General features: G+C 45.9%; 1 protein-coding gene across 6 annotated transcripts in view; it reads left to right on the forward strand.

The window, feature by feature from the left end:
- Positions 1 to 12,675, forward strand: part of kmt2cb (lysine (K)-specific methyltransferase 2Cb) — a 150,016-nt gene that overhangs the window by 78,250 nt on the left and 59,091 nt on the right. For 5 of the 6 annotated variants that reach the window (XM_017703452.2, XM_037535644.1, XM_037535648.1 and 2 more), the window contains exons 15-23: positions 70 to 189; positions 5,791 to 5,907; positions 6,511 to 6,618; positions 7,124 to 7,228; positions 7,373 to 7,554; positions 9,213 to 9,377; positions 9,497 to 9,606; positions 12,115 to 12,198; positions 12,307 to 12,519. In XM_017703452.2, coding sequence (XP_017558941.1) covers positions 70 to 189; positions 5,791 to 5,907; positions 6,511 to 6,618; positions 7,124 to 7,228; positions 7,373 to 7,554; positions 9,213 to 9,377; positions 9,497 to 9,606; positions 12,115 to 12,198; positions 12,307 to 12,519 — 1,204 coding nt within the window. The remainder of the gene's footprint in view (positions 1 to 69; positions 190 to 5,790; positions 5,908 to 6,510; positions 6,619 to 7,123; positions 7,229 to 7,372; positions 7,555 to 9,212; positions 9,378 to 9,496; positions 9,607 to 12,114; positions 12,199 to 12,306; positions 12,520 to 12,675) is intronic. The other variant, XM_017703453.2, reaches the window with a different exon arrangement.

The raw sequence follows: 12,675 nt of genomic DNA on the forward strand, positions 1-12,675 counted from the left end.
GTCGCCCACATCCCCCCCCCTCTCTCTCTCTCTCTCTCTCTTTCTCTCTCTAACCCACCCCTGCTTCAGGGAGCATGGAGCGCCTCTCCTAGACTGAGCTCCCCCTCCTGGTCTCCGGCCCAGGCTGAGGGTTGGGACGCCCCAAAGAGCAGGCAGTTCCCCAACCCGGCCATGTGGAGCATCCGCGTGGTAACTACAACTACAACTCCTCACTCTGAGTCAATGGGAGTCCACCTGATCAGCTCTCAGCCTGAGAGATTAGCCTGAGGTTCCTCAGGGATGAGGACAGGCCAGCATAGCTACAGTACCACTCAAAAGTTTGGACACACCTGATCGAATGTATGCTTTTCTTGGTCCTCGTAGTTTTTCGTCTGAAGAATGAAGCTTAAACACTTGTCTCTGTAGCAGGATGTGTTCCACTTAGAAAATGAACAGCATATGTTTTTTTTTTTTTTTTTGCTAGGGGTGTTCCAACTTCTGCTGTCAGAAGAAAAACCTCGCATCTCCGTTTTCCATTTTTTTCCCTTTGAAAATACGTTTCCCTTTATATTGTGTCAATTTCAGGATGTGCCAAGACCATTTATGAGATACAAGGTTTTCTTCTGACAGCGACGATGTGCGTCTTCAGGCCTGTTGGAAAGGCATCTAAGGTGGCTCCTCATGAAGCTGCTACTGGGAGCTACTGAAGAATCCAAAACAGGAGATAGTGAATTGCAGAAGTGTAGCCTTTATTATTCTAAGATATTGAAATTGGTGAAAATGCTCACTGACGCGAATGAGTGGGTGTGCCCAAACTTTTGACCGGTGCTGTGCCTCTCTAGCCATTCATTTGGGAAGATGTGGCATGATGCCTTAGCATGATGATTCGTCACGAAGTGCTAACAAGCACGATAACTGTCACTAACTCTGGCTTACGTGAGAAAAGCAGCAGCTTCAAAGCCTGAACGTGCATGATGTCTCTCAGGCCTCTGCCTCTGTTTTGGTGTCTTCGCGTAGAGCGCTATTGGGCAGATGTGTTGTGCATCGCAGAGGTCAGAGGTTGCATAGCAGCCTTGTCGGCTCTGTTAGGGCCCACTGTGTGTTCGTAGCACCATCTGTTACCGGGCCACCCAGGCTCGGGCGCCGGGCCAAACCAGGTCTTACTGCATTATCACCTCTGACTCGCCTAGCGTGCGGGAGACCACTCCCCTCTGTGCGATTACACTCTGAGCTAGAGAGAGGAAAATAAAACGAGGCACAGACAGAGAGAAAATGAGAAGATGGATGGCGCTAATGCAGCCCAGGCTGATATAATGATGTTTATCGAACACGAAGTCCTGCGTTTTGAGGTGGTTTGGGTAAAAATGGTCAGGCTTTTCTGTTTCTTCAGTCCCGTCTGAGCAGCAGCTTTGAACAACTGGTATGTTGGGTGGAAATATGGGCCTTTTGCTTGGAGCCCACATGTCAAACACAAGGCCCATGGGCCAAGTCAGGCCGGTCCCATTCGGCCAGCGAAATTATCTTCATTTTCTGTTCATTTTAGCCCATTTTACCATGAGCCGCACTGGTTACCAGCATGGCCTGCGACATAATGTGTGCTCCCACCGCCTCCCCAGCATTGATCTATGGGACAGCATCACAAAAACAAAACAAAAGAGATGCCAGGTGTGTAGTTCAGGAAAAAAAACCAAAAAAACCTGCTGTCCATTAGGGACATTTAAAGAGGTCTATCCGTTATCAGCAGCTAATGTAGTGTATTGGTTTATATGCATGAATTTATTTATATATATATATATCATTTTTTTTAATCATTCAAATATTCAGTGGCTACTTCTGCTTTTGTAGTTTTGGCATATTTTGAACAAACAAATAAAATAAAAACAAAGCTGGCCCACAGATTTGTTGATAACCATAAATTTGGCCCTTCTAGGTGGATGAGTTTGACACCCCTGACTTAGAGGGAGCGGGTAAGAAGTCTAGCCAGTCACTCACTACGCCACAAACCAGCTGGACCTTCAGCAGAGTTACCTGCAAACTATTTCCATATGCATTCCTTTTAAGTTTCTGTATACAATGCTGTGTAATGTACACTCACCGGCCACTTTATTAGGTACACCTGTTCAATTGCTTGTTTACACAAATAACTAATCAGCCAATCACACGGCTGCAACTCAGCACATTCAGGCATGTAGAGGTGGTCAAGACGACCTGCTGAAGTGCAGGCCGAGCATCAGAACGGGGAAGAAAGGGGATTTAAGGGGCTTTGAACGTGGCGTGGTTGTTGGTGCCAGACGGGCTGGTCTGAGTATTTCAGAAACTGCTGATCTGCTGGGATTTTCACACACAACCATCTCCAGGGTTTACAGAGAACGGTCCGAAAAAGAGGAAACATCCAGTGAGCGGTCAGTTGTGTGGACGAAAAATGCCTTGTTGATGTGAGAGGTCAGAGGAGAATGGGCAGACTGGTTCCAGATGATAGAAAGGCAACAGGAACTCAAATAACCAACCAGAATCTCTGAGGAACGTTTCCAGCACCTTGTTGAAAGTGTGGCACGAAGAATTAAAGCAGTTCTGAAGGCAAAAGGGGGTCCAAGCTTTTACTAGCAAGGTGTACCTAATAAAGTGGCCAGTGAGTGTATGTAGAAGGCAGCTTTTGTGTTCAGCACCAAAATCAACTTTGTATCCTAAACTGCAGGAGCAGAAGTGTGTAGTAGTTATTTATGATGGTTTGTATTGACTATGGGAAAATTTATTGTGGTAAGATTTTTGGCTATATTGTCCAGCCCCAGGAGCAAGAGAGTTGAGGGAAAAGCGTAGAGGAGAGAGAGAAGAGAGCAGGTGAGCCGAAAAGGAGGTAGCACTGACAGAGGCAGATGGAAAGAAGGTGCGTCAGAGAGGAAAGGAGTGAGCGCTGAACATCACTGAGGAGGTGAGAGAGAGAGCGTAATGCAGGAGTGTTGAGAGGACGACGGAAAGGGAGGGAAATTCTAGCGAGATGGGCAGAAGGAAACTCACTGACAGCGTAATGGTTTTCACTCCTGAGCGCTACTGCCAAACGTCTGTCATCGGCCCTGTAGGCCTGTTTGCAGCTACAGCTGCCTGAGGCTTGGACGTCGCCCGTTATTGACCACAGCAGGTTGATTCAGAGGCCGTTAGCGTTGCGTTTGGGCTGTTGCGGGGTGACTGCGGATCTGCGGTTAAATGGAAATAAAGTCTTTAAAGAAACACGAAACTGCTGTAGCCCATTTCCTTCATCGTCATGCTGCCGTCAGCGCAGCGGCTGAGTCATTTAGCAGTGGTATGTGGACGTAGCTGCAGTACCACAGAAGCTGATGTGGGTGACCACAGGTTCTTGCAAGGTTTCATTTTGATGTGAAAACAGTTAAAGGGAGAGATTTCTGCACCATCATGTCATCGCCATGTTATTTTGTTTACTCGTTTATTTTTTGACCACACACCTCACCACTCGCAGACACTCGGCTTGTGGTTGGATTTATGCGAATGGGTTTTCTAAAAGGCTAAAACGTTGTAGAGCCTCAGGAGACTTGTTGGCTGACACTCGTCTCCTGGCCTTAAAGGATTGTTGGGTAAAAAAATAATTTTCCCGTTTCTACAGATGTGGTCAGTCAGGTAAGACACACTGAAATCCTCGGAAACCTCATAGGCAAGTCTTGAGATTGGTTTGAGGTTACTTAATGCTGGGTAATACACCAATCAGACATACCTTTGATTTGATTTGGATTCAGAACCGTCCAGCCCAGCTGAGTTTGCACACTGAAATCAGACCTCCTCGTTTAACCCGTCCGTGCAGTGAAACACCCACATACACACTAGGGGTTAGGGTTAGGGAGAGCAGTTGGGGTTTAGATGTCTTGCTCAAGGGCGCTTCAGTCATGGACCGTCAGCCGAGGGGATCGAACCGGCAACCTTCCGGTCACAGGGCTGGTTCCCTAACCTCCAGAATTCTGACCACCTCCTCGTTTCTACGCTCACTGTCCAATTTATCAGCTCCACTGACCGTATAGTTCCACTCTGTAGTTCTACAGTTACAGACTGTAGTCCATCTGTTTCTCTGATACTCTGTTACCCTGTTCTTCAGTGGTCAGGACCCCCACGGACCCTCACAGTGCAGGTACTGTTTGGGTGGTGGATCATTCAGCGCTGCAGTAACACTGACCTGGTGGTGGTGTGTTAGTGTGTTGCGCTGGTATGAGTGGATCAGACACAGCAGTGCTGCTGGAGTTTTTAAACACTGTGTCCACTCACTGTCCACTCTATTAGACACTCCTACCTTGTCGGTCCACCTTGTAGATGTAAAGTCAGAGACGACAGCTCATCTGCTGCTGCACAGTTTGTGTTGGTCATCCTCTAGTCCTTCATCAGTGGTCACAGGACGCTGCCCACAGGACGCTGCCCACAGGACGCTGCCCACAGGACGCTGCTGGCTGGATATTTTTGGTTGGTGGACTATTCTCAGTCCAGCAGCGACATTGAGGTATTTAAAAACTCCAGCAGCACCGCTGTGTCTGATCCACTCAGACCAGCACAACACACACTAACACACCACCACCACGTCAGTGTTACTGCAGTGCTGAGAATGACCCACCACCCACATAGTACCTGCTCTGTGAGGGTCCATGGGGGTCCTGACCACTGAAGAACAGGGTAACAGAGTATCAGAGAAACAGATGGACTACAGTCTGTAACTGTAGAACTACAGAGTGCAGCTATACGGTCAGTGGAGCTGATAAAGTGGACAGTGAGAGTAGAAACAAAGACATAATGTGTCTGATTGGTGTAAGCTTCCATGTCTTGTTAGCTACATTAGCCTTACAGCTCCAGGGAAACACTGAAGAAGCAGACACGCCTATGCTTAGGTTTACCCTCACTGATGTTCCTGCTGAGCAGAATCACAGCCCCATCCTAGAGGCGGCACGATACCACCAGCCGACACAATCTTTGTTAAAAACTGTTATCTTGACTGGGACTGTTTAAGGTGGAACGGGAAAGTTAGTGAGCTACCGAGACATTAGCGTAATATTGGCTAGCTATTTATTTATTTATTTATTTATTTATTTATTCTTGTTGTGAAGAAAACGACCAAAATACACTGAAACGGCATTAAACTAAGATAATTTTTTTAATAAAATTCTCACATTTGTGGGTCTCTCTGGTCGCTCACGCTCCATCTTGCTGGTTTTTCCTTGTGTTTTCCCTCATATCTCTCTGTTTGGAGGGTCATATAGCCCTAACCCTTCACCCCACCCCTCAATCTCAACACAAATCAGGCCACTCCAGCCCTAGACGTGAACACACGAGACTGAGGGCTGGGTGGCAGGGGCGAGGGGTGAAATGGGACTGGGCCAGGACTGAGGAAACGTGTTGAGGGAATAGTTTGGTGAAAAATCAAATATTCAAGCTTTTCACTTTGATGAGGAAAGACATTTTGATGTCATGCTGGAGCTGCAGGGCTAACGTAGGTGGCTTCAGGGTGTCTGCTGCTGCTTTTTTTGCTCTATGCTGTGAATTTAATCGTGTTTATAGGTAAGTGTGTCGTACAGTGTCAGAGACCACGTAACCAAGTCTGAGATTCCTGACCAGCTCCGCAGTCTGAGGCAGGTGTATGATGGTTTAGCCCCACCGTTAGAATGGGTGGGGGCGTAAGCTTTCATTGCTTCTTAGCTACTTTATCCTCGGGGCTCCAGCTTTGAGAAATGTCTACATTCACCACCACCAGTAGTTTTAACTCTTCGTGTTCTGCTGATAAAGCTGACAACGTGCCGGAGGTTACATTGCTGTTTTCTCCTGCAGGGCCGAGGGTCAGGCTTCCCTGGGCGGAGGAGGCCCAGAGGGGCAGGCCTTACAGGCCGAGGGGGGCGTGGCCGCTCCAGGATAAAGACCGGAGTCAGTCCCATCCCCACCCCAGGGGTAAATACCTTAATAATGCATACATGCACTGTTCTTCTCCATAACTGTGTGAGTTGTATATTTACAATACAGTGTCCAGTTTATTTAAAATACTCGTAACTAAAACTGAGAGGTCACAATTTAAATGAGTGAAGTTTTCAAATCACAGGTGCTGTGATTTATTTTTGTTTTAATTATAGTATTATAATTAATTAATTATTTAATTATAATTAAGTAGGGAAATATAACCTAATAACTCCGAGCTTGTGAACTGCCAGTCGATGAGTTCAGACCAGTTAGAGGCGACCAAACCTCCATGTGTTGTGACATCACAACCACAACATGCTGTCAGTTTGGCCCACTACATTCAGGGGTCAAGTCTCAGGCCGGAGAAGTTCTTGGCCCGAAAAACAGGCCTGAACCTTGTGCATTATCGTTAATTATCACAGTTGAAATGTCAGTTTTGATATTAGTCAGAGAATTCACAATTAGATGTTTTCTCCAAATCGGAATTTTGTACCGTGTTAATACACGTTTGCAAATCAAGCTGTTTGGTTGCAGCCGTCGGATCTTTTGCTGTAGCCCACCGATTCGGGTTTCATGCTGTCGCGCACGTGTTTGCAGATGAACACCATGGAAACCACGCTGTATCCGTTCAGAGAGGAAGAAGAGAACGCCATGCACAGTACAGTGGTGATCTTCTCCAGCACAGACACTTTCACTCTCAAACAGGTGAGGATGCATACGCTCCTAAAAATCGGCGTTCAAGGGTTCTGTTAACAACCGTGGGCACTCGGAGCACCGAGTGAATGTATAAATGGTTCTTCCCCACCGGAAAGCAAGTTCTTTATACTGTTGTTTCAAGTCAGAGAATTCCTCCTCAGTTATAGACAGAATGTACAGAAACCCTGTTTACTTATGGTTCTGTTTTTTCTTTGGTCAGTCTGCTGTAATTTTATTTTTTATTTAAAGAAAGTGATGATAAACACTTATGATAAAATGCTGAAGCATAGTTATACGTGACCCATTGGGCTAAATAGCACTTCATTTGATTCATGTCGTTTTTCTTCGTTTAACAGTTTTAAAATGTCAGTTTGGCTCATTACAGAGCAAGTAGTGTTGTGGCTGATAGTTTGACTGTAAAGGAATTAAAATCAGTCATGAAGTGATTATACTCACCTACAGCTAACTAAGCTTCTCTCTGTGTGTGTGTGTGTGTGTGTGTGTGTGTGTGTAGGATATGTGTGTGGTGTGTGGTAGTTTTGGTCAGGGTATGGAGGGCAGACTGCTGGCCTGTGCTCAGTGTGGACAGTGCTATCACCCCTATTGCGTCAATATTAAGGTAAAATCCCTCTGCCAGTCACACACAGCACTGCATTAACATGAGCACCAGCCTGGCCAATGTTACGGCGTTCGAGACGGCATCTTTCTGTGGTCCCTTGTTAAATGCTCATCCCTGCTTGCTTGTCATGTGTATGCGTTGTAGATCACTAAGGTGGTCCTGAATAAAGGCTGGCGGTGTCTGGAGTGTACGGTGTGTGAGGCGTGTGGTCAGGCCAGCGACCCCGGCCGCCTCCTGCTGTGTGACGACTGCGACATCAGCTACCACACTTACTGCCTGGAGCCGCCGCTGCAGAACGTACCCAACGGCAGCTGGAAGTGCAAATGGTAACACACCGAAGAGCACGGGAGTTCACAGAGGGAAAGGCGACACTGTTCCGTGGCCCCATCCCATTCCTTCTTTCTACCCCTACCCCTTGTTTGAGTGTCTCTTTGCGCCTTAGAACCCTGTAAAATGGGACCTTCCCATAGAAAACAACCTTACGTCAATAGCAGACGACTAGTGCTGCTGCCATCCTGCCCATTTTCTTTTTGGAGGGTCATGCAGCCCCAACACTTCACCCCACCCCTCTATCCCAACAAGAATCAGGACACCGGAGTGCCCGAGTGGTAGGGGCGAGAGGTGAAATGGGATCGAGTCTATATGTTGAATAACAATCACAAAACTGTACTTAAACTAATCTCAGATTAAATCTACATCGGAGACGACCAAAAACCTTTATTATTGCTGGCTAATTGATATGGAACCTATACAGCTAATGTTACTTCTAGGAAACTTCTAGTGGCAAGCGTTAAAATGGATTAATTATTCATTAATAATAACGCCTAATAATTAGGGTGAATTTGAGTAACGCGTGCTGGGGTTTGTATGGTCTTGATCTCGTAACGAGAAAGTTTTGCTCTTACCGGAGTGAGAACAGGTTGAATGTTAAACGTTTAAAGCAGTCGAGACCCTGAATTTGGGAGCGATGGTGCTGCCTTAAGCCTGACCCAAGTTAGTGTGGATGGGAAACCTCACCTAGAGAACTCCGGGTGGGCATGTAGTCGTGTGTGGAAGCCACATCACATGCAGTAAAAATAAATATCACCTCTTACAAGGGAAAGCAGTGCATGATTCACTTGAGTTATCCATTGCACTGGATGTTGAACGGGTTTTAAAGGGGAGCTACCCTTGTTTGTGGCGGGCTAAGTCCCAATCCAGCACTTTTTTTTTTTCTTTCATGTCTGGCTTTGTGAGGCTAGACTTTGTAGTAAAATAACACTGACCAAAATGTAGAAGTGATACAAAGTCATGAATTCTTTCAAACTGGCTGAAGGGTTTTAATGCTGCTTTGCAGAACATTGCAGAACATGACAAAGAACCTTCACTTTAACCCTTGTGTTGGTGTTCAGGTGTGTGGGACCCGTTTTCAGCGTTTACCAAAAACAAAAAAAATTATGTGGTTTATTTTTATTTCAGCCTCAGATTCTTGGTCTTTGCTCATTTTCTGTGAGGAACATATAAAATAACCCATTTTTAGAGCTTCACTCTGTTCACCCCCCACATTTATATTACACACATGTGGTGTTGGGCTGAACCCCCAGGGAGTAAAAGTGAGGAGGTGCTGTGTCCTTCACTCTGTTCTCCTCCTACATAGCCTGCTGTTAGTGTGTGTGTGTGTGTGTGGGGACAACATAGACAGGCTGCTGACTGGCTACAGCTGCTAAAGGAGAACCCCATGCTGGACACTTGTGGTATTTTAAACATCTGGTGTTTTTCCATAAGTTGTTATGACTGTATAGATTTAAAATTGTGGCGGCTCCAGCAGACCACACACACCAACACCACACAAGGGGTAAAGTCAGTGTGTCATTGGTTCATAGTTACTTAATTTGAGTCAAACTTGCGTATGATTTTTCTCCACTGACAAAAATAAGTGTTTCTCCATTTAAAAATCAAAGCGTGGTGGTGTTATCCTTACCGAGTGTTACTCTTCTGCCTGTAGGTGTGTGTCCTGCACGCAGTGTGGTGCCACGTCTCCAGGCATGAGGTGTGAGTGGCAGAATAATTACACCCAGTGCGCCCCCTGTGCCAGCCTGGCGTGCTGCCCCATCTGCCTGCTGGACTACAGTGAAGAAGAGATCATCCTGCAGTGTCGTCAGTGTGACAGGTCAGCTGTGTGTGTGTGTGTGTGTGTGTGTGTGTGTGTAAGCCATGGGCTACATGTTTGAACAGTAAAGACTTTGCCCTCAGGGATGGATGGTAAATGCACTCTTGTGCCCTCCTCAGGTGGATGCATGCCTCCTGTCAGGGCTTCCTCTCTGAGGAAGAAGTTGAGAAAGTTGCAGACAGCAGCTTCGACTGTAGCCTGTGTCAGGGGCACAAGTCTCTCTCTCCAGGTAGGCATTCATTCACCATCCATTCACCCACGTCTTTATGGTCACTTGCTTTAAATAAAAACACTTTTTGAAGCGTACAACTGATATATTGAAGAGTATTGCCCTGATTTCTTTTGATTTGTTGCTGTAGCGATAACTTCTGACTGCTAAAGTCTGAAGGGCTGAGATTGGCACTGGCACTCATTAGTGTAGTAGGTGAAGTAAAGGAAGGCTGTGTGGTTTGGGACGCAGCCTTAGATCAGCCAGTGAGACGCGTTCAGCAGCTCCGATGGCTGATCGTACCTTCGCTGTGCGGCTCGTTAGAGTTTTGAGATCTTTGTTGACCGTCAGTGCATTTATTGATGTGTTTATTGAGGTGAGTTAATGCAGTTATTGAGCTGACATTAGTTTTATGTTCACCGACTTTCAAAATTTGTTCTGGGTTTAAGGCGCCTCAGTGTAACTGCAGCACCATTTAAGGTGGCGCGGCAAATTCACATGAGAAGCTGGGGAATAAGAGGCTCGTTTGAGCTTTATGCCTGTGTAGACGTTCATCATTAAAGAGTTCTGGCAGCTTCAGGCGCCACTTTTATTAGTTTTTATAAACTACCACGCACTGGGAATGTTCTGAACTCCGGAGATGTGCAGGTTCTACAGATACACCAATCAGCTGGTCTTCTCTTCGTGGCCTTTTCTGGAGACGCAGCTGAAGTGTCTGCGCATCTTAATCTTTTTCGTGGTCGTTCTGGTCCGTTTTGTTGGTGTTTATCCGCCTGCAGGGCTGCAGTAACGGTGAGACGAACTCTAGCAGAGCGCAGCCAGAGCTACAGCTCACCTACCAACATGGAGATGTTGTGGTGGAATACTCTGAATACAAATGACAGGGTTCTCAAAGTGCTGGCCTGTGAGACAGCTTCATACAGTCCATCACACATTTACAATTTATCATCAGTCCAGCCTGGAAATCGTTTTTTTATTTAGTTTTCTTTGGCTAAATATTTACATTTAATGACTGGAAGATTTAATGAATTATTATCTTCTTCTTTCGGCTGCTCCCATTAGGGGTCACCACAGTGGATCATCTGCCTCCATCTCGCCCTATCCATTGCCTCCTCTACTTTCACAATTTAATGAATTATTATAATTGTGACATATTATTTGTAGTAGTAATTGTGGAGATTTGTGATGATAGAAGTATTGGTGGTGGTAAAGAACTTAGTGATTAAAATTCATACCTAAAACAAACTGGGACATTTTGTTGCCCCCCCCCCCCCCCCCCTTTGAGAAGACCACCTGTCTAGTGGCCTCAACGATAAACCTAATATTTATTTATAGAGTGAATGAAAACATTAAATGAGTACATTCCCACAAAAACTTTAACAGTGTGTTAATATAATCTTTGTTAATCACAGGAAATTGTTGCATTATGAATGTTGGAGAATTGAGTGTTTATCATCACACAAAGCAGTTTGAGTCCTCTTTTAAAACTCGTTCTTTATTCATGTTTTCCCTGTCGTTTTCTCAGTGCAGTAGCCTTTTCTATATTCTTGATGTACACTGATCATCCTTGGGTTCCCCTGCCCTGCACACTACAGTGTTAAACTCCTCTGCAACACCCACTGAAACTACGGCCCAGTTCAATTTCTTCTTTTTACCCCTACAGCTTGTTTTCTAGTGTCACTCTAACAACCTGGAACTGAGCTGCAGGGCAGTGGTTGAGATCTTCCCTCTGAAATGAGCCCCTCTAATAAAAGAGCATCACTTCATTAACAGCTACCAGCGCCGCTCTGTAGGCGACCCTGCCCGTCTGCAGGGACAGCAGAGGAGGGGAAAGTTCAGCTCCTCACTGCTGGGCTTTAGTCACATTTAGGGATCATACGCCTTCAAAGAGGGGGGCAGTTATTTATTATCACCCCCCCACTAATTCTTCAGTGATATGAAGCTGAAGTCAGATATTCTCCAGATTCTCGTTCGAATTTTCCCGTTCCACCTTAAAAGGAGCAGCAGTTACATTCTGGCACTTCAGGCATCAGAGCTGCCGGACTATTTAAGGTGGAACGGGAAAGTTAGCCAGCTACCGAGACATCAGCATGCTGGTAGTGTTTTTTTATTGCTTGTTATGAAGAAAACAACCATAATACACTGAAACGGCATTAAACTAAGATGAAACGGTGGTTATCGGAGTTTGTTAATGGAAAAAATACATTTGTGGGTTTCTTTGGTTTCTTGTGCTCCGTAGCCCCAACAATTCACCCCACCCCTCTGTCTCAACCAGAACCGGGACACCCACCCCTAGACGTGAACATGCGACACAGAGAGCTAAGGGTTCAGTGGTAGGGGCGAGGGGTGAGATGGGATTGGGCTTAAGAAAGGGCTTGTTAATTATCTGATTAGAATCAAATCTGTTAAAAGAGGAAAAGCAACACAGTGTGTGGGGCAGGAGAGCTGATGGCTGACAGACTAGACATATGAAGTGGTTAAGGCTTCCAGGTTGACGCCCTGATTTTACATCCCTGTGTCTCCCCACAGCGTTAGGTTCGAGCACTAAATTGGACCCAGAGATATCTGAGCTCCCCATCATCCCACAGATCGCTTCCAAATCAAGAGATCTGGGTAAAGACTGTCCACTTTTTGCACCACAAAATGACCACAAACTGCTTAACTGTCCCGACGAGGTCCCTTAAGGCTCTGCTGAAGGTCCGCTGACGTTTCTCTCCACAGAACTGACGCGGACGTACACCCAGGATGGTGTGTGTCTCACAGAGTCGGGCCTTTCTCAGCTCCAGAGCCTGGCAAACACTGCCTCCCGACGCAGGAGACCCAAACCCAAGCTCAAGCTGAAGATCATCAACCAGAACAGCGTGGCTGTGCTGCAGACACCGCCAGACCCCCAGGCTGAACTCTGTAGGGATGCAGACCTAGACGACAGCAGAGGTGCTTTTTAACTTTATTTATTTATTTAATTTTGCAGGTATATTTTAAACAATTTCTTTCCACATTTCTGATGCAACACACAAACTTGTGTTAACATTATTTGCTCTTTTTTTCATGATTAGCAGTTTTTATAGTTTTTTTTTTTCTTAGATCAGC

Source organism: Pygocentrus nattereri, chromosome 2 (genome assembly GCF_015220715.1).
Source record: "Pygocentrus nattereri isolate fPygNat1 chromosome 2, fPygNat1.pri, whole genome shotgun sequence".
NCBI lineage: Eukaryota > Metazoa > Chordata > Actinopteri > Characiformes > Serrasalmidae > Pygocentrus > Pygocentrus nattereri.